The sequence below is a fragment of the Lynx rufus genome, unplaced genomic scaffold, assembly GCF_022079265.1.
Source record: "Lynx rufus isolate CCGP_SWC_20201006 ecotype Redwood Valley unplaced genomic scaffold, mLynRuf1.p SCAF_21, whole genome shotgun sequence".
NCBI classification, from domain to species: Eukaryota; Metazoa; Chordata; class Mammalia; order Carnivora; family Felidae; genus Lynx; species Lynx rufus.
In genome coordinates, this window is record NW_025814836.1 from 2890131 (window position 1) to 2910569 (window position 20439).

Sequence of the window (20439 nt, forward strand, 5' to 3'; positions counted from 1 at the left end):
TCTCTAGGTCTAAGTTTTAATCAGCCTTACTAATAAAGTTAACTTAATTCTGTGGAAGACTCTTCGGTGGTGCCAGAAACATCAGATTTGATTGTCCTATTGTCTCATTCTGAAGAAGCATTGATTGATTTATTACAAGGTGAACAATGTACACTATGCTAAGATCTGGGCTTGGAGCTATAATCCGGGTAATAAATACTACCCTTTCTAAGGTCCAATAGTATCCCAACCAAATGCATTTCTAAAGATGGCAGACCTCATAGCCAGAAACGTCTGATGAAGCCATATAAAAATACCAAGGAGGACCCTACTTTGCCCTGAAATTTTCTAATGTTATCAAACTTCAACATGTTAAATTCACCCTTAGTGTTTTAACTTTGTCATAGTTTTTGAGAGGAGTTGCTTTTCCAGAATTCCTTATACTTGAGGTTTAATTTTTTTCTTACAACCATCTTCTGCAGTGCTGTTAATATATATTTTAAATTCATTTCTATGCAACATCCAGTCCAACTCTATGATTAGGCTTTGCAAACAGAATTCTGGTGAGAGCATTCAGCCTCCCCAGCTCCTCTGCTTCTCAGTGCTAGTGTGGTCTGAATGAAACAGCAGAGGTAGTAACCAAAAATATTTGAAAGTTAGTTCTTTGATGATGCTTTTTCTCATAGTTAAGCACATGGAACAAATCTACTTCAAATATGGGAAAGCTGTTATTTCATTTTATTAATTACAGTTTCTTTAGGCTTGCATGTAAACAAAATGAAGATTCTTCATTTCTGTCATGTCCCCACTTCTCTCTCATGGCAGATGGCTATACCACAGATGACATTGAATTTTACTGGCGTGGAGGTGATAAGGCTGTCACTGGAGTGGAGAGGATTGAGCTCCCTCAGTTCTCTATTGTGGAGCATCGTCTGGTCTCAAGGAATGTCGTCTTTGCCACAGGTGAGTCCTGTGTTCACTCACTGGAAGCCTAGGCAGTGATGGTCTCGTAATGAAACCATGAAGCTTACTCACAGAACTTGGTCATTCAAAGATGTACTGTCATCAGTAATTCATCATCTTAGGTACTCCTTTTCTCTGTGTCTAAAGGGATTGGTAAACTTTGATGGGAAGGAAAGATCACCTCACAAGGAGATGCATTCAGGGATAGTTACTGAGAAGTTAAAAAGCTAGGGTGAATTTAACCAACCCCCATATGGTAACATAAGAAACTCTCATTTCTGGGCAGACACAAATCCAGTGATAGCCTTGAAGGCAGACAGGAAGGGAGGAAGGAGAAGGAGGAAGATCTGAGGAAGTAGTGCTATTCCCCTCCCAGAAGTAAGAGAACTTCACCCCATTTCTGGGGTAGCAGCCTTGGTGGTCCAAGAAATTGGGCCACCCTCAGTGAGTGATGCTTCTTGAAATATGATCATATTCTCCTTACACTATCTGGTTAAGGTTGCCCCAGCCTGGGTTTCATTGTCATCTTTGTTTCAACTATCTAAAGATTGAGAAGGTAATTTCTGCTATCCTGTCTGTCCTTGCTGAGGTTTCATTAAATTACAACTATGTGTATTTTAACATTGTGCAGTATTTTCTTGTTACCCTTGCATTCCTTCTATATATATTGTAATTGAGGTAATAAACAAAAGTCCTTTTTAATCAGTAAGGTTTTATAAAGACCACAAACTCTGCGTTGAAAATGCTAAATAAAGACAGAGCTGGAACCTTCCATCTCGGCTTTCTCCTGTCAGTATAGCTTGAACAATGACAAGTGGGTGCCAATCAGCTCCAGTTCTGTGAGGGCATTCATAAAGCCCAAGGAAGCCCCTGTTCTTTCTGCCTGTTGCCTCTGGCTGGAATGCCTGTGACCAACAGCCACCTGCCTCTCCTTTGCCTGGTCACCTCTGACTCATTCTCTAGCTTAGTCTAGATGCCATTTCCTCTGGGAAGACTTTTTGACTCTGCTCTGCTTACACACTTACACACTGCCTCCCCAAGCTGGATTAAGTGGCTGCTTTGTGTTGCCACAATACTGCTCTGCTGTGCCTCTCACCTCAAGGATACATCTCCATTAGGAGGGGCCTGTCCTGGTTATGGTTTACCCATAATCCCATCCCCATCTTGTATAATGCCTGACATGTCCTAGGCATGCAGCAATCGTCCCTGGATAAATGAACAATGAGTCAAGCGCCAACTTCCCTCCTCTCTACCCCAGCTTCTAAGAACCAATGAGACATGCTAAGTATAGACAAAAGCCCGAATGCTTAAGACACCAATCTGGCTCATTTTTATGCAATGCCACTTTATCCTCTGTTGTAAGAGGTGCTACAGATATCCCTGTAGTCTCTAGAGGCACTCACGTCAGATGGACAGTAAGAGCCAGCAAATACATTGGCTTATTGTTAAGCAATGGTTTCTACAACCAAGAAATCTGCCCTGTGATGCATTGGATAAAATGCTTTACTGATTTTAGAACCAGGATTCAAATTGTTCCATGCTACAAGTGATATGTGCAGATGTTCTGCTCAGAACATAAGAGTAGTGTTCTCTCAGTGGAATAATCTTCCCAAGCCTGCCTTGGTCTTGAAAATTGCCATTGTGGCCATCAATATGTCGTCTTGAGGATCTCTTACTGCATTTTCATGCAGCCTCATCAAAAAGATGGATGAGGTCTGTGTGCAGTGCTTCCATAGGAAAATGCAACCATTTAGAATGGCCTTCCTGAATCCTCTACCTCAAAACCACTAAGAGGCCTTTTTTTTTCTAGATGCACTCTTTGTCTTTCTTTGAAGTATTTATATGGTAGAAAGTCTCCCAAATAGACACTACAGATGTGGGGGATAATATTTAAACTACGCATAGAGCAATCAGCCCATCAGAATGAAGTACAATGTCTTCTTTCTAGCACTTACCAAGTTCTGGCATTTGCAAGATATAAGCCAGGGACTCCATATCAGTCAGTTACAAACCTCCCAACTTTCAAAGAGCTTGCACTTTATATTGTGTGTCAATTATACTTCAATAATAACGTTTTTTTTTAAAGAGCTTGCAGTTTAAAATTAGTCTAATGGTCAATTCATAAGGAAGTAGCATAAGCTACATTGTTAAAAAATATTTTAAAATTAAATGTTACACTGATTTGTTTTCCTTTCCACAAGTGTTCTTAATTAAAGAGATTTTGATCAGTCAACAGGATTGATCAGTCAATCAGGCTATAGGATTGAAGAATTCTGTAGCCTGATAGAATTCTCAAAAAAGGATTAGTTAAGAACAAACACTCTGGAAGTTTATTTGGACCAGCCAGAGTCCATGATGAGGATTAAATGTAATGCTCTCCACCTCTACTTCCACCTGGAGGTAAAACACAGAGCAGCCACATGAATCTGCAGGACAATGGGTGGAGGCAAGCTAGACTCAGGGGAGGCAAACAAAACATATAAAGTGCAAAATTTCAGATATTTATTCTCAGTATCATGCAAGTGAAATTTTGTTTTACCCTCCTAACCTTTGTCCTGCCAATTTGGGGATCTTACAGAAGGTCCTTTGCTGTGGTTGCCTACAGGAAACTGTCCTAGTCCATCTCCAGGGTAACATGAGGTTTAGGCTACAGGGAAGAGAACATGCAAAAGCAAGTTATGAATATTCACTCAACAATTGACATGAACTGGTTGTGGGACTGGACCTGGCATCAAAGAGAGAAACAAGGAGTGTCTGGTCTCCTGGGATTTCTCATTAGGCCTTCATGTTTCAGCAATATTCCCCTGATGATGTCACATAGTCCACTGTGTAAAGTAATGTTTAGTGAGAATTAAGCCACAGTAATAGAGCTGACTTAAATATGTTCAAGAGACACTATGTCTGGGGTTTTAAAACACAGATGCTGGAGAAGTCCTAACTGAAACTTACTAGCAGTGTGACCCAGGGCAATTTATTTAACCACTTTGAAAAATAGGGATATTAATAATATCTATTGGTAGGGTTGTTGGGAGGAATACACGAGTTAGTATAAACAAAAAGCCTAGAATAGTGCCTATAGTAAGCATTTATTAGCTCTCACTAACTAAAATGTGGGATCAGGAAGGAGGCATATTCTGAGGAGTCTGAGAATAGATACTGTAGCGGCTGAACAGATCTTTGTATATATTGGAAAATTTATGACATTCTTCTCCTGAATGATTGGGCTTCTAATTACTTATCAGAGGATTTTAAGAGTAGGGATTGTCTTGGGTTCATATTTGTATCCATAAAACATTCCAGTACCTAGCCCACTCAATAGTTTGAAACCTGAGGAGTTATTGAATTTAGGAGAGGAAATCTGACCATCACTAAGTATGTGAACTCTTATTGAATGAATTGTTTCTGCAAAAGAGATATTATAAAAATTTATGATATTATATATTCAAATATTTAATGTACTAAAATATTATGTATTTTTTAGAACTTTATTTTAACTTTATTTTTTTTTCAATATATGAAATTTGTTGTCAAATTGGTTTCCATACAACACCCAGTGCTCATCCCAAAAGGTGCCCTCCTCAATGCCCATCACCCACCCTCCCCTCCCTCCCACCCCCCATCAACCCTCAGTTTGTTCTCAGTTTTTAACAGTCTCTTATGCTTTGGCTCTCTCCCACTCTAACCTCTTTTTTTTTTTTCCTTCCCCTCCTCCATGGGTTTCTGTTAAGTTTCTCAAGATCCACATAGGAGTGAAACCATATGGTATCTGTCTTTCTCTGTATGACTTATTTCACTTAACATAACACTCTCCAGTTCCATCCATGTTGCTACAAAAGGCCATATTTCATTCTTTCTCATTGCCACGTAGTACTCCATTGTGTATATAAACCACAATTTCTTTATCCATTCATCAGTTGATGGACATTTAGGCTCTTTCCACAATTTGGCTATTGTTGAGAGTGCTGCTATAAACATTGGGGTACAAGTGCCCCTATGCATCAGTACTCCTGTATCCCTTGGGTAAATTCCTAGCAATGCTATTGCTGGGTCATAGGGTAGGTCTATTTTTAATTTTCTGAGGAACCTCCACACTGCTTTCCAGAGCGGCTGCACCAATTTGCATTCCCACCAACAGTGCGAGAGGGTTCCCGTTTCTCCACATCCTCTCCAGCATCTATAGTCTCCTGATTTGTTCATTTTGGCCACTCTGACTGGCGTGAGGTGATATCTGAGTGTGGTTTTGATTTGTATTTCCCTGATAAGGAGTGACGTTGAACATCTTTTCATGTGCCTGTTGGCCATCCGGATGTCTTCTTTAGAGAAGTGTCTATTCATGTTTTCTGCCCATTTCTTCACTGGGTTATTTGTTTTTCGGGTGTGGAGTTTGGTGAGCTCTTTATAGATTTTGGATACTAGCCCTTTGTCCGATATGTCATTTGCAAATATCTTTTCCCATTCCGTTGGTTGCCTTTTAGTTTTGTTGGTTGTTTCCTTTGCTGTGCAGAAGTTTTTTGTCTTCATAAGGTCCCAGTAATTCATTTTTGCTTTTAATTCCCTTGCCTTTGGGGATGTGTCGAGTAAGAGATTGCTACGGCTGAGGTCAGAGAGGTCTTTTCCTGCTTTCTCCTCTAGGATTTTGATGGTTTCCTGTCTCGCATTCAGGTCCTGTATCCATTTTGAATTTATTTTTATGAATGGTGTGAGAAAGTGGTCTAGTTTCAACCTTCTGCATGTTGCTGTCCAGTTCTCCCAGCACCATTTGTTAAAGAGACTGTCTTTTTTCCATTGGATGTTCTTTCCTGCTTTGTCAAAGATGAGTTGGCCATAACGTTTGTGGGTCTAGTTCTGGGGTTTCTATTCTATTCCATTGGTCTGTGTGTCTGTTTTTGTGCCAATACCATGCTGTCTTGATGATTACAGCTTTGTAGTAGAGGCTAAAGTCTGGGATTGTGATGCCTCCTGCTTTGGTCTTCTTCTTCAAAATTACTTTGGCTATTCGGGACCTTTTGTGGTTCCATATGAATTTTAGAATTGCTTGTTCTAGTTTCGAGAAGAATGCTGGTGCAATTTTGATTGGGATTGCATTGAATGTGTAGATAGCTTTGGGTAGTATTGACCTTTTAACAATATTTATTCTTCCAATTCATGAGTACGGAATGTTTTTCCATTTCTTTATATCTTCTTCGATTTCCTTCATAAGCTTTCTATAGTTATATATTCAAATATTTAATGTACTAAAATATTATGTATTTTTTAAAAAAATACATATAAAACCTCTTTGTACCTGGGGAGGAAATTAAGTACCCCTTTGCTTAGGAAAAGGGAGTCGTGTTCCATAGGTGTGTTTTATTTTTTTTTGAGAGGTAGATAGAGGGGCAGAAGGAGAGGGAGAGAGAGAATTTTAAGCAGGTTCCACATTCAGCATGGAGCCCAACACAGGGCTCTATCTCACTGACTTGAGCCAAAACCAAGAGTTGGACACTAAACCGACTGAGCCACCCAAGCGCCCCTCCCCCCCCATAGGTGTATTTTAAAGACAACAAAGAAATGACTGAGTCCATATTAACAAATAATTATTCAGTTACTACCATTATTCAACAAATAGTTTTGTTTTGTTTTGTTTGGAAAAAAATCAACCCTTTTAAACTCGAAAGAAAATGAAGCAAGCCTACATTACTCTAACTTCTAACCATAATGGCATGCTGTATTATAATTTATAGCACTTTGTTTTAAGCATTTTTCACTAATGTTCCTTGAAGACTGGTAATAGAAAAATAAATTAACCCAAGTTAAAGTTTAGGAAAACTGAAGTTCAAGAATGATAACAATTTGGGGCCCCTGAGTGGTTCAGTCAGTTAAGCATCCAACTTTGGCTGAGGTCATGATCTCGAGGTTTGGGCCTGAGTTTGAGTGCCACATCAGGCTCTGCGCTATTAGCAAAGATCCCATGTCTCCCTCTCTCTCTGCCCCTACCCTGCTCTCTCTCTCTCCCTCAAAAATAAATACACATAAATAAAGAATGATAATAATTTGATCAAAGTTGCATAGTAAAGCTAGAAAGGATGACGATTCTCATGTTTCTTAAGGAATAAGTACCCCTAATGCATTTTGACAAAGATTTTAAAAACTAGCCTTTTTATGCTTTATTTTAAATGATCATTTTCATCAATTTTACATATTAATGTTATAAGGGTTCTTACAAAACAGGTGAATATGTAGTTGGGATAACAAACAATGAACACAGTGCCTGCTTTTAGAGTCTGTGCCACTCTCTCCTTCACATGCCTATGTTCATAGGCCATGTGTTTTTGATGAACAGTGCTTTATGCAGGTTTCCAAAAACTGATAATGGGATTGGAGGCCTCCACAATCCCAATCCAGGGCCCTACAATTGCTTCATCCAACACCCAGAAATACTTGGTGGCAAGAAATGTGTCTCTGCCTTCCTATTCATCCTGCACTTTGCTGCCAGATTAGTAGCTGAGGAACACTGTTTGCATGAAGCCATTACCCAGCTCCAAATGCTTTGATGACTACCCTTTGTCTGCAGAGTACGATTAATACTCGTTGACCTTGAATTCATATGTTGCACCAACCTGTCTCTTCAGTTTAGCTCACAAATGTCCCCAGTATGAAGCCATCCTGATAGTTGTTGCATCTAACTCTTTTACTCTCCTCGAAGCATATGCTCCTGCATTCCCCCTAAAGACTTTCACTTCTGTTATAGCCTCCACTTGATATATTTTCTTCCTGTTTTTCTTATCCAAATCTTGTATGTTTATCAGTGGACAGTTCAACTATTTATAGATTTTAGATGCAAGCAACTTAGCTTTCCTTGAGCATATCTGTCAATTATCTTTCCTTTGGAAAACTTGGTATCACACTCTACCTGTATCATTCCTTTACCAACTGTCAAATATTATTAATTTCTGTCAAATATTATTACTGCCACTCTCATATATGTCAGGCATGCAATAAATATATTTTCAATTATTTTTTTGGTTCATAAATTGGTGCTCAGTATTTTCACAAAATGCCCAAGTCCCAAATATAGATTATCTTGAAAGTCAGAGAGGAGGGGGGCACCTGGGTGGTTCAGTTGGTTAAGCATCCGACTCTTGATCTCAGCTCAGGTCAGGTTACAATCCCACAGTTTGTGAGTTGGAGTGGGGCATCGGGCTGCTCTCTGACAGCATGGAGCCTGCTTGGGATTCTGTCTCTCCTTCTCTCTGCCCCTCTCCTTCTCTCTCTCTCTAAAAATAAATAAATAAACTTAAAAAAAAGTCAGAGAAGAGAAAAAAGAAAGTAAATTATTTTAATTAGGCTTATTGTGTGTCATTCGTTGTTCCAATCTACTGGATTTCCTGGGAAGTCCTGGATCTATTACAAGTATTCCTTATTGATCCAGAATTATATTTATTTTTTTAATAATTAAAGCATAGTTGACACACATTTTTACATTAGTTTCAGGTGTACAACATAATGATTTGACAACTCTCTATACGTTATGCTATACTTACCACAAGTGTAACTACCATGTCACCATACGGCACTATTACAATACCATTGACTATATTCCCTGTGCTGTACATATTCATCCCTGTGACATACTCATTCCGTAACTGGAAGTTTGTTTCTTTTCATCCCCTTCACCCATTTTGTCCATCTCCTTCCCCTTCCCCTCTGGCAACTATTAGTTTCTTCTCTATATTTATATGTCTGTTTCTGCACTGTTCATTTGTTCATTTGTTTTGTTTTTAGATTCCACATATAAGTGAAATCATATGGTATTTGTCTCTGTCTTTGTTATTGCATATGGCAAGATCACATACTTTTTTTAATTTTTTAATGTTTATTTATTTTTGAGAGACACAGAGACAGAGTGTGAGCAGAGGAGGGGCAGAGAGAAAGGGAGACAGAATCTGGAACAGGCTCCAGGCTCTGAGCTTGATCTCATACTTTTTAATGAAAGGGTATATGAAGTGAGTTCTCAGATTATTCCTTGGCACCTACAATCTATAGGATTAAGCCAAATCTGAAAACATGCCTGAGTAAGGCTTTCTAAGAAAAAGGAAGCCAGATTAAAAGGGAGACAGAAGAAAAAAGAGAAAGAATACAAGGGTGGGGGATCCTCTCCCTCCTGCAACTTGATACCTAGATGTGAGCTACATGACATTCTCTTTCTCCTTTAACCATTAAAATAAATTTATTTACTATAGTCAATGTATTTCTATTTAATCTGTTATCTACTTCTGTGAGATCCATTAGGGATCTATGGTAGAATATCAGAAAATACTGAAAAGTATTTTTAAAATAAGTGGAAACAAATTAGTCTTAGAAATTCTTTGGATTGAAATCTGAAAAAAAAGATTGGCCTTCTATATAAGCCTTTAGGAATAATGTAAGAAATCTTTGCTGAACCTAACTTTTAAACCTCTTCTAGATTGAAAATTCTTAATCATTTAAAAGTTGAGGTCTGAAATATTCTCTTAAAAATGTTTAACAAAGCATTCTTCCTAAAAATGGTTAGAATTTTTCCATGCTTTATAATTTCATACAAAGACATAGATTGTTAGATTTTTTTTACTTTAATGATAACTTTTATAACTTTTCTGTATGAGCACATATAGAAAAATACTTACAATATAAATGCAGAGCTAACTGAATTACCAGAAAGTGAGCAATCCTATAACTGCAATTAGGTGAAAAAGTAGAATGTTACCAGAACCCCAAAATCCCCACTATGACTCCACCTAATATCCTTACTTCCCTCCTTCTCAAAGAAAACTATTATCTTGTCACAATATAATGAAATTTGTGTTTTTGTTTTGTTTTGTTTTTTGTTTTGTTTTGGTTTTGTTTTGTTTTTTGTTTTTTTTTTGAATTTTGTGTTTTTGAACCTTATTTGATGGGATAATAGAGTTTGAATTTAACTGAACATTATGTTTATGAAATCCATCCATGTCACTGTATTTCATTTATTTTCTTTGCTATATTACTATGCAATTACACCACATTTTATTTATCCACTCTATTGTGGGTACAGATTTATGAATAATGCTATTGTGAACACTCTTGTACTTGTTTTTGGGTGTGTATGTGAATATATGCACAGGCAAACATTGACTGTATACCTGGAAGTGTAATTGTGAATGTTGACGTTTAATGATCATGCCAAACTGTTTTCCAAAGTGATTCTGCCAATTTATATTCATACGAGTAATGCATGAGTGTTCCTTTTGCCCACATCCTTGCCAACATTTCACATGGAAGTTACTGGCTGGGCGTTGGGTGGTTTTTTGTGGTTTTAACTTCCATTTCTCTGAGTACTAGTGAGATTGAGCACCTGTCTTTATTGGTTATTTGGAGATCCTCCTTTGTGAATTACTTGTGCAATTATTTTTTGTGAATTATCTGTCATTAGTTTGAGTTATTTATAGATTTTAGATGCAAGCTGGTTATAGGTCACAGTGTGTTACAAAAATGTACTTTTTTACATTGAAACCTACAGTCCACATGCAACTGATTTTTGTGAATGGTGTGAAGTATGGGTCAGGTTTTATTATTTTCCACAGCATCATTTATTTTACAGCAACACATTTGTCATAAATTTAATGTGCATAGATCTGTTTTTGAACTTTATATTCTGTATCATAGGTTTATTTATCTATCTTGTACTCTTTATTCACAGTGTTAATTACTGTAGCTTTAAGTAGAGCAGATCCTTTATTTACTGTTTACAATCGACTTTACTATTTACTCGTTATTTATTTTTAACTTGATTATTTTGATCCTTATATTTCCATGTCACTTTTATAATCAGATCATTAATTTTCACCGAAAAAGTGCTTTGGCTTTTTATTAGGAATACATTAATTTGGTGAAAGGCATATCATTATAATTTTTTCCAATCTCTAGTATATTTTATCTCCATTTACTTAGGTCTTCTTTAATTTGAGGTAATAACATTTTAGGATTTTCTGTATAAAAATCTTGTACATATTTGCTAAACTTTTCTAGATGTTTGATATTTTTCTGATGCAAGTATACATGCTAAAAATTTTTAGCATTATTTTTTGTTGCGATATATATAAGAACACAATGATTTTATATTGAATGGCCTTGCTAAAGTATTTATTACTTCTGATAATGTATCTGAGATGGTCTTTTTACCTCTTCCCAAACACTGTAGAGACCTTTGTGCATTTTAACTATTTCCTCATTTGACCTATATATGCTATTGTCATTATATATTATAACTTTATATATATATTTAAAACCCTATATGATATTATTATTGTTAAATGCAGTATATGTTCACTTAGATATAATTATAAATGTCCTGTTTTCTTTGTTATTTATTTTATCTCTAAGTCACTACCTGTGAATGTTTCCTTCTGCCTATAAAACATTTTTGTTTTTTGTTTTGTTCTGATTTGTTTTGGTTTTTGCCTAAAGAACATTTGAAAAATATTTTCTTTAGTCTGAGTCTCCTGGTCACAAATTTCTTCTAGGTTTTTTTTCAAAACCATATATGACCTATATATTCTTGTAGGATTGTTCCAGAAATTTAGGTTGACAATTTTTTTTCTTTTCCATTTGAAGATATTATTTCATTGTCTCTGGCTTCCACTGTTTATATTGAGAGGACACTTGTTGGTCTAATTGGTGCTCTCAAATTAATTTGTTTTTCTTCCCCTTCTAGGATTTTTTTTTATTTTTTTTCTCTTTGATTTTGATTTCATTGGTATTTATGATGTACCAAGATATGGTTTTGTCTGTAATTATTTTCTTGGAATTTATAGATCTTCTTGAATCTTTGGTCTTTCAGCACTTTTGGAGCATTCTTTGTCATCACTGCTTTTGCCCTATTCTCTCCCTGTGGTTTTCTTCTAGGATTCCAGTCTCAATTCCAGTTTTATAACTCCAGCACAAATCTCACTGTATCTTCTGTATATCTCAGCCCCCTTTTTGGAATTTTCATTTTATTTTCTCTTCATGCTTCACTCTGGAAATTTTCTTCTGACTCATCTTTCAGTCCAACAATTTCCTCCTTATTTGTGTTTAATCTGTTATTATCCGTGGGGAAATTGTGGATATAATTCAAAATTTATGATGAAGTTTTCTTTCCTCAAAGTGAATGTATGTTACCTCTGTCAGACACTAGAGGCATTAGCAGTCTCGGACAAGTGATGTTGAGTTCAGATTCAGTCCTTGTATATGGGTTAATCCTTCTGGTTTATCTTGACTTCTTGGACAAAGCTCTTTGGAATCCCTACTTGTTTTCTGTCCCTAGTTTCTGCTCATTTAGTCCATGATCTGTCAGATGTCCTAATTAGCTTCTCATCTTTCTCTTCTAGAAAGTATGTGTTTCAGCTACCTGAAATGTGGCTCACCTCTCTGTTTCTTTTTCTCCCAGAACTTGCCCCACATTTTTACTAGCTTGCTATTTCTCCAGTGCCTTCAAGGAGATATATTTAAATTTTGTCCATTTTCCTCTAGTTGTTTCCAGTGGAAGTGCTTCCTATCTATAATACTCAAACACCATGGTTTTTTTTCCTCACTCCTCTTTATTTTTTCAGAAAAATTTACAGTTGTTTTAATATTTAATTCTTACTTAGTTTAGACTATTAATACATGAGAGTAAAAAAGAAAAAAATAGTATACATTTTGTAATCACATTTTGGAAAATATAATTTTGGATTTTTCCAATAATGTTATGTAGAGGAAACACATATTGAACAGTGTGCAATAGAAGAAAGTGCTGTAAAGCTCAAAGGAGATCTGACTCTGGTTGTAACAATAAAAAGCTGTGGAAATGTTAGGGAAGCACTTGAATAGCAGGAAGGGAATCAGGTCAAAAGAAATATTACATTACTTTTTATTTTAATAAATATATTCAACTAGTTAATAATCTAAGAGCTCCTTAAATATCACTCTGGACTCAAGATCACCAGATTGAGACTTCATCTTTTGGATTGGTCTTGAATGTATATTCTGCTAACCAGCAAAGTTTGGGATGTACAGTTTTTGCCATATCTGAAATTTACTTCTAACTTTTTAGTTTTGTTTCAGCTAAAAGACTGAAATTTTTGCTAGATACATGAAAAACATGTTTTTTAATATGCTTCTTTAATTGTGTCATGTTTTTATTTCTCTTCCTTTTTTTCTGGGGTACATTTGGACTGATACCTTCGGGGTTTATTTCAAAATACTTCTGCCAAGATTAGAAGAAAGAAAAAGAGAAGAATTCCAAAATGAATGATAATGAACATTTCTGTTAAGATATGTGAATTTTCTATTCTTCAAAAATCAATTTTCAAAATGCAATCGTGCTTTTCATTAATGTTTATGACAGATTACAAATATTTTTAAAGTCTGCATGTCACATTGTTAATACATTCACTTAATTTTCTCTAAAGTCCATTGTGAGATCCATGCTTTAGTGAACTAAAGCCCTGTGATCAACTTATTGTCCATTGAGTCTATAAATAACATCTACTAGAGGTCTAGAGAAAGTATTATATGAAATATTAAAAGAAGGAATTATCATCTCTATCTTACTTACAATATAATCTAACCTTAAATTCTAGAGGCAAATTCCCATTCTTTTTTTCCTCCCACTGATTTTTGTTAGAAGGATCCTAAGAGACAATTCATCTCTGCTTCCTAGACAAATACTAATTCTTCAGTCCAAAATGATGGGACCAAAGCAAGCTTACTCTCAGTGCTAAATGAGAGCTTAGCTATCTCATCTTGCTAATATGAAATAATTTTCCTTTAAGGGCTCCTGACCTATCAAACATGTCTCACCACAGAAGCCAGATATCTTCAGAAATTCATTGTCCAGCACTTCCTTTGCAAAAAAAAAAAAATCAAAAATCTTGTCCACCTTTACCTTTTGAACTTAATTTTAAAACTACCGCACATTTTTTTAATGCTCAATGGTAAGAATTCTTAGATTATAGAATCCTGAGCATAGAAGGCTCCATAGAGGAAGAAAAGGAAAGGAAGAAGCAGCAATATTCAGTATTTACTGAATGTGTATTTGGGGCCAGATAGTAAGTTTGTTACTTAATATAAATTAAGTCATTTAATTTCCAGTAAGATACATGTAATAGACACTTTTTTTTCTTTTAAGAGATTATCAAAATATAATTTAGATACCATGAAGTTCACCCATTTAAATTATATAGCTCAATAATTTTAATGTATTTACAGAGTTGTATAATCATGACCGCATTCAATTTCAGAATATTTTCATCAACTCAAGAAGAAACCTTGGGGGTGCCTGGGCGGCTCAGTCAGTTAAGTGTGAGACTTCAGCTCAGGTCATGATCTTGGGGTCCATGAGTTTGAACCCCACAACAGGCTCTGTGCTGACAGCTCAGAGCCTGGAACACGCTTTGCATTCTGTGTCTCCTTCTCTCTCTGTCCCTTCCCTGCTCTCTCTCTCTCTCTCAAAAATAAACATTTAAAACGATAAACCCTGTGCCCATTAGCAGACACTCCCCATTTCCCTCTACCTACCCCCCAGCCTTGGGCAACCACTAACCTCATTTCTGTTTCTGTGGATTTGCTTATTCTGTGTATTTTATATAAATTGAGTCATACACTATATGGTCCTTTTGTGACTGACTTCTTTCACTTAGCGTGATGCTTTGAAGTTTCATCCATGTTATGTCATGTATCAACACTTCATTCCTTTTTATTGCTGAATAACATCCCATTGTATGAATATATCATATTTTGTTTAACCATTCATCATTGATGAACACTGGGCTATTAAAAATAGGGTTGCTATGAATATTCATGTACAAGTTTTTCTGTAGATATGTTTCCATTTCTCTTAGGCATGTGTTTAGGATTGGAATTGTTGGATCATATAGTAACTATATTTAACTCTTTTGAAGGACTATCAAACTGTTTTTCCAAAGTGATGGCACCATTTCATATTCCCAAGAGCAGTACATGAAGGTTTTAATTTCTCCACATCCTTACCAACACTTGCTATTGTCTTTTTTTTATATTGAAATATAATTGACACACAATTTTACATTAGTTTCAGGTATACAACATAGTGATTCCATAGCTCTATACATTAGACTATGTTCACAATTGTAGTTACCAGCTGTCACCATACAACTGTTACAATACCATTGAATATGTTCCCTATTCTGTACCTTTCATCCCCATTATGTATTCATTCCAAAACTGGAAGCCTGTATCTCCCATTCCCCTCACCCATTTTGCCCACCACTCCCCCCACCACACACCTCTTCCCTCTGGCAACCAGTTTTTTCCCTGTATTATGGGTCTATTTCTGCAGTGTTTGTTTATTTTATTCATTTATTTAGGTTTTTTTTAGATACCACATATAAGTAAAATCATATGGCATTTGTCTTTCTCTGTTTGACTTATTTCACTTAGCATAATACCATCTATGTACATCCATGTTGTCATAAATGCCAAGGATCTCATTCTTTCTTATGGTTGAGTAATGTGTGTGTGTGTGTGTGTGTGTGTGTGTGTGTGTGTCTGCATGTCTGTGTGTCTGTGTGTGTGTGTATGTCTGTTTTCTTTATCCATTCATCTATGAACGGACATTTAGTTTACTTTCATATCATGGCTATTGTAAATAATCTTGCAATAAATATAGGGATACATATACGTTTTCCAATTTTTTGTATTCTTTGGGTAAGTAGCCATTAGTGGAATTATCAAATCATATATTTCTATGTCTGTCTTTTGATTGTAGTCATCCTAGCAAGTATGAAGTGGTATCTCATTGTGATTTTGATTTGCTTTCTTCTAAAAAGTAATAAGGCTGAGCATCTTTTTATGTGCTTATTGGATACTTTCTCCTGTGGAGAAATGTCTATTTAAGTCATTTGCCCATATTTAAATTGGGTTGTGTTTTTTTAAGCCTTCTTTATATATTATGGATACAAGATCCTTCTCAAATATATGATTTACAAATATTTTTTCGCATTCTGTGGGCTGTGGTTTTATTTTCTTATAGTTCACTTTGCAGATTAATAGCTTGTAATTTTGATGAAGCATTACTTATCTTTTTTTTTTTTTTACTGTGATATTCTTGCCCTATTTCAACACAAGGAAACTGAGGGTTTGATCGGATAATCAGCTTACCAAAGGAATATTCCAAATAAACCATGAGGCTGAACCTAAACTCTTAGACACCACCACCCTTTGCTCCAGAGTCATGTGATAACAATATTCTTGTTTTACTGTGGAGAATCAGAATGAGAATCATTGCCTATTGAAACAATCTGAAAACATTTTTCTCAAGTTCCAGTTCTATTTTTCCTCTTTTTTTTCTTTCCTCTTTCATATATGTTCTGCCCTTCATGCATTTTTTTGAACATAAAATAATTAAGGTGACTAGTAATAGGAGGAAGAAAATTAGTAACACTATTTTGAGTTTTAGGTTGTGTTATGAAGTGAAAAAAGTAGATTATAAATGAATGAGACAGTATGATAAAAAAAAATAAAAACTCAAGAGCAGCACTGAGAGCTCACAAAACTTTTAGGTAATGGTGGGAGAGCCCCTCACAGTGGCCACCTTAAAGAGGGAGATGCACATGTGTGTAGGTCAGCTCTGCTGCAGTTGCTAAAATATCAGCTTATTATTTTATGGACAGATTTGAGTGGCTCTCTCCCTCCACAAAGGTGACATGATACTCTGTGTCGACATTTTAAATGACATCTTCAACAATATTAATGCTTTAGAGCACAATATTAAATTAGGCTAGATTCCGTACCCAGAGCCTTGTTTTTGGCATAACTTTTAGTGCGTCTGAGGAGAAAGGGTTGAGATCAGCATCTTCAATAGGTAGTTTTGCCAAGGAAGCCCTGAACTGGAACAATGCACTTGTGTTCAGGGACTGTTCCTCTCTTTGTTGGCTCAGCATCTACTTGGGAACCTGACCACATCTGCATTGGCACACAGGCTTTAGGGCTTCTGTGCCTTTCTGTTGTAATTTTTAAGCTCTATTGCTGTTTTGAAGGGTATGTCTTAGTGTAGCTGACTCACTACTTCTCAACTTTATTAACCACTAGCTATGTGGGGAGATTTCCCATAGATACAGCATACATCATGGCATTCACCCTCAATGTAAGGACTTTGTTTAACAAAGCTACAAAAAGACTTTATGTGCTCTTTAAGATGCATATCCAATGACAAAGGCCTTGACCTAAAACAGGTCTTAATATATCTTAGAACTCATGTTTATTAACATTCTGAGGCCTATTTCTCACAGTGTATTGAAAGGCTTTTCTTCATTTGCCCTAGTGAGTCTTTTACCTTGAACACTCTCCTGCTTCCCTGCCTGAAAAGAATTGTATTCAACCAGGAATAGTATCTTGGTTCAGATGCTATGAAACCTCCCCTGCATCACCAAATCTCATGCTTTAGAATATCTTTCTATCTCCAGCAAAACTCTTACTCTGTTTTACCAGGGCCAAACTGTATGAGTCTTTCTCTGACATGGATTAGGACCTAGATGAGAATGTAGAACCCCTTCTTATTCATTTGTTGTCTGCTCCCTTCACCATCCCCACCTCTGGGATTATGAGACTAGAATGTGTGGGGCATATGGTGAATGCCTAAACCTTTTTTTTTATTTGAAGTATCACTTCGGTTTCAATAGGTAGAATGTATTTACTATACAAACATAAGAAAGTGGAATATTTCTTAAATCTAATTTTTGCATTATGAATTCTGTTATTCTAAATTCTGTGTTATATCTTGGAAAATTTCCAGAGATCAAGTTATTTTTCAAATGAGATTAGTATTCCCTTGCTCAAGGTTGTAATGATTTTCCAAATATTTGACTTTGCATTCATTTCATTGACCTCCCTATTACAGGGGGCAAGTATTCCCAATAGTGTTAATCATACTTCATTGCATAGGTATCAACATTTGTTTCTGTTGGGAACAATTTCCCTGAAGAAGGTGTACTTTGGAAAATATTAAGCAAGTTGATGTAGAAAAATGAAAGTTGGGCAATAAGATAGATTATATTATCACTCAAAAAAAGTTACTCATCTCCCCTGGGAAAGGACTAAACTCTCTACTCCAATGACATAACGATTGACAGTAGGACTTGCTCTAGACAAGAAAGTGTAAGGGGGAGTATGTGTGGCACTTCTACCACGGTGTCCAGCAGTGTTCCAGATACAGAAAGCTAAGTGGATACACAAGAAAATAAAAATCTTTGTTTTAAGCTATAGAGATCTGGGGTTCTTTTTGTTATTGCAACATAAACCAACCTACCTTGACAAATACAGAAACTATTCCAGTATAGTGGATAGAGTGAGACATAACTGAAACAAGAGCAGCAAATGATTAAGTGATAAGTAAAGCCTGAGATTGTCATTAAATTTCAAACTAAGATCCAACAATGAATTTACTTTGATAAAGATATTAAAGTTGCTATGGGAGTTCAAACATTCAGTAAAGATGTTGAACGTTTTGAGTATTACACTTGCTAGAGAGTAACATAAATAAACCAAATACTCCCATTTTTATGTATACAGATGTATTTGTTGATAACCTATGATAGTTTAGACATTTACCTAGGCATCATATTATATAAAAATACATCACTTCACAAACTCTGCTTTAGGGACTGTACAACTTACTAAGGAAGATCCTGTCTTGATAAATAGTAATAATTTTATAAAAAGGAAAATAACTCAAAAAGGTAATCACCTACACTTTGAGGAAAGAAGGAGAAAGGATTCATGGAAGATGTGGCATTTGATTAAGGCTTTGTAACATGGGTAAGGAAAAACATTTCATCAGGAGGGAGGAATGTGGGTGAATCAGCAGAAGCAGGAAATATGGACAATTATTTTTAGGTAGTGAGGACACTCTTTGAGCTAGAAAATGGTATTCTTAATGAAAAGATATAGTGGGAAATAAAACAGGAGTTAATTTGGGAAAATGTTTTAGAGAAACTAAAATTCCCAGATGCATATTTGGACCTTTCTAGGAAGCAGTGAGCCATATAAGATTTTGAATATGGGTTGACAGCAAGTGTCCGTGCTGTACTTCAGGAATGTGTGGATGGAACATAGGGCCAGGAATCTGGAAATGGCAAGACAGGACTTTGACCTAGTTCAATGGCACATCATGCCAAGGATCCACATATACATAAAATGTAATGTAAAACAAAAATAGAGTATATCAGACCTATATCAAGGGAAGCTTTATTCCATTGATGGTGTTTGGAGGATTGGTTGATGTTTGTGGAACAAAAGACAGTGTGTATGGATGCTTTATATCAAACACTGAAATAATTATCAACCTTCAAAATACATTTGTGATTAAATTTCTATTGTGAACTTACCTAAGATTAAAATCAAGTTTTAAAAATAACAAGGAAAACATGAAATGGATAAACTCAACTATATACAAAAATTTAAGTGTTTATATGTCCCCTACTCAAGCCATTACAAATTTTAAAACAAACTGAAGAAATGCTTGCAGAGAATGCACGCAAGGATTAATGTCAAAAGAACTGAAATGAATAGGTAAAAAAAGGAATAAAAAATGAGAAAAATGAATAAATAGTATAATCAGATCATATATGAGCTTATATACAGAAGAAAAACAAACATTTAGGAAGTATGCAATTAAAGAGAGTAATCGGAAAGGACAAAATTTTCCCAAAGAAATTATCAAAAGGTATTTTTAAGAAATGTTCTGGAACATTGTCATGTTTACAAGGTGAGTAGGGAATTCTATAAAGTGCTGATAGTGATGTGTACACTGGTATGATTTTTTGACAAAGTAATTTGGCAATAACCATCAAAAGCCTAAACAATTCCTAGCAATTGCCTATGCCTTGCTAGGCAATTGCAATGGCCTAGCAATTCCTCTTTTGGCATTTTCATCCTAAAGAAACAAGTCCAAATACAGTGAAAGGACACTACGCAGAGATATTAAGAATAGTGTTTATAGTTTTGTAAAAATGGAAATAATAAAAATTTGTTGCATTCAGGAAAATATTTTTGTAAACTAGAGTACATATGTATATATTTGAAGGAAAATTGGGAAGAATTTTAAATTGTGTTTACGAATAACTTGAAATAAGTATGAAAATGTTTATGCTATGATGACAGTATGATGTATGCATTTGATCAGAGCTATGTAATAGAAATTATGCACACACACACAAATGACTGGAGGAAATTTCCCACATTCTTAGCCTTTAAGTGCTAAGTCCCCTTCTTCTTCTTTTCTCCTTTACATAATTCCAGCTGAAAATGTGGTTGATGGCAAAGTAGGAGCCTGGAGATAAAAATCTTTCATTTTCAACATAGAACTAATAGTCATATGAGTGAGTCAGACTTCTTAGGAAAAGAATATAGAGACAAAAACAGAAAGATACATGGAACAAAGTCTGGAAAATTTGGGTGTGGGAGAATAGGAGGTTGTCAGTCTTAGAGTAGAAGGAGGTCAAGATGAGC

The 20439-nt window shown here is 35.7% G+C and overlaps 1 protein-coding gene across 3 annotated transcripts in view; it reads left to right on the forward strand.

Moving 5' to 3' along the window:
* GABRB3 (gamma-aminobutyric acid type A receptor subunit beta3) overlaps nucleotides 1–20439 on the forward strand; it is a 481670-nt gene that overhangs the window by 445056 nt on the left and 16175 nt on the right. For all 3 annotated transcript variants that reach the window (XM_047086678.1, XM_047086680.1, XM_047086679.1), the window contains one exon: nucleotides 805–942. In XM_047086678.1, coding sequence (XP_046942634.1) covers nucleotides 805–942 — 138 coding nt within the window. The remainder of the gene's footprint in view (nucleotides 1–804; nucleotides 943–20439) is intronic.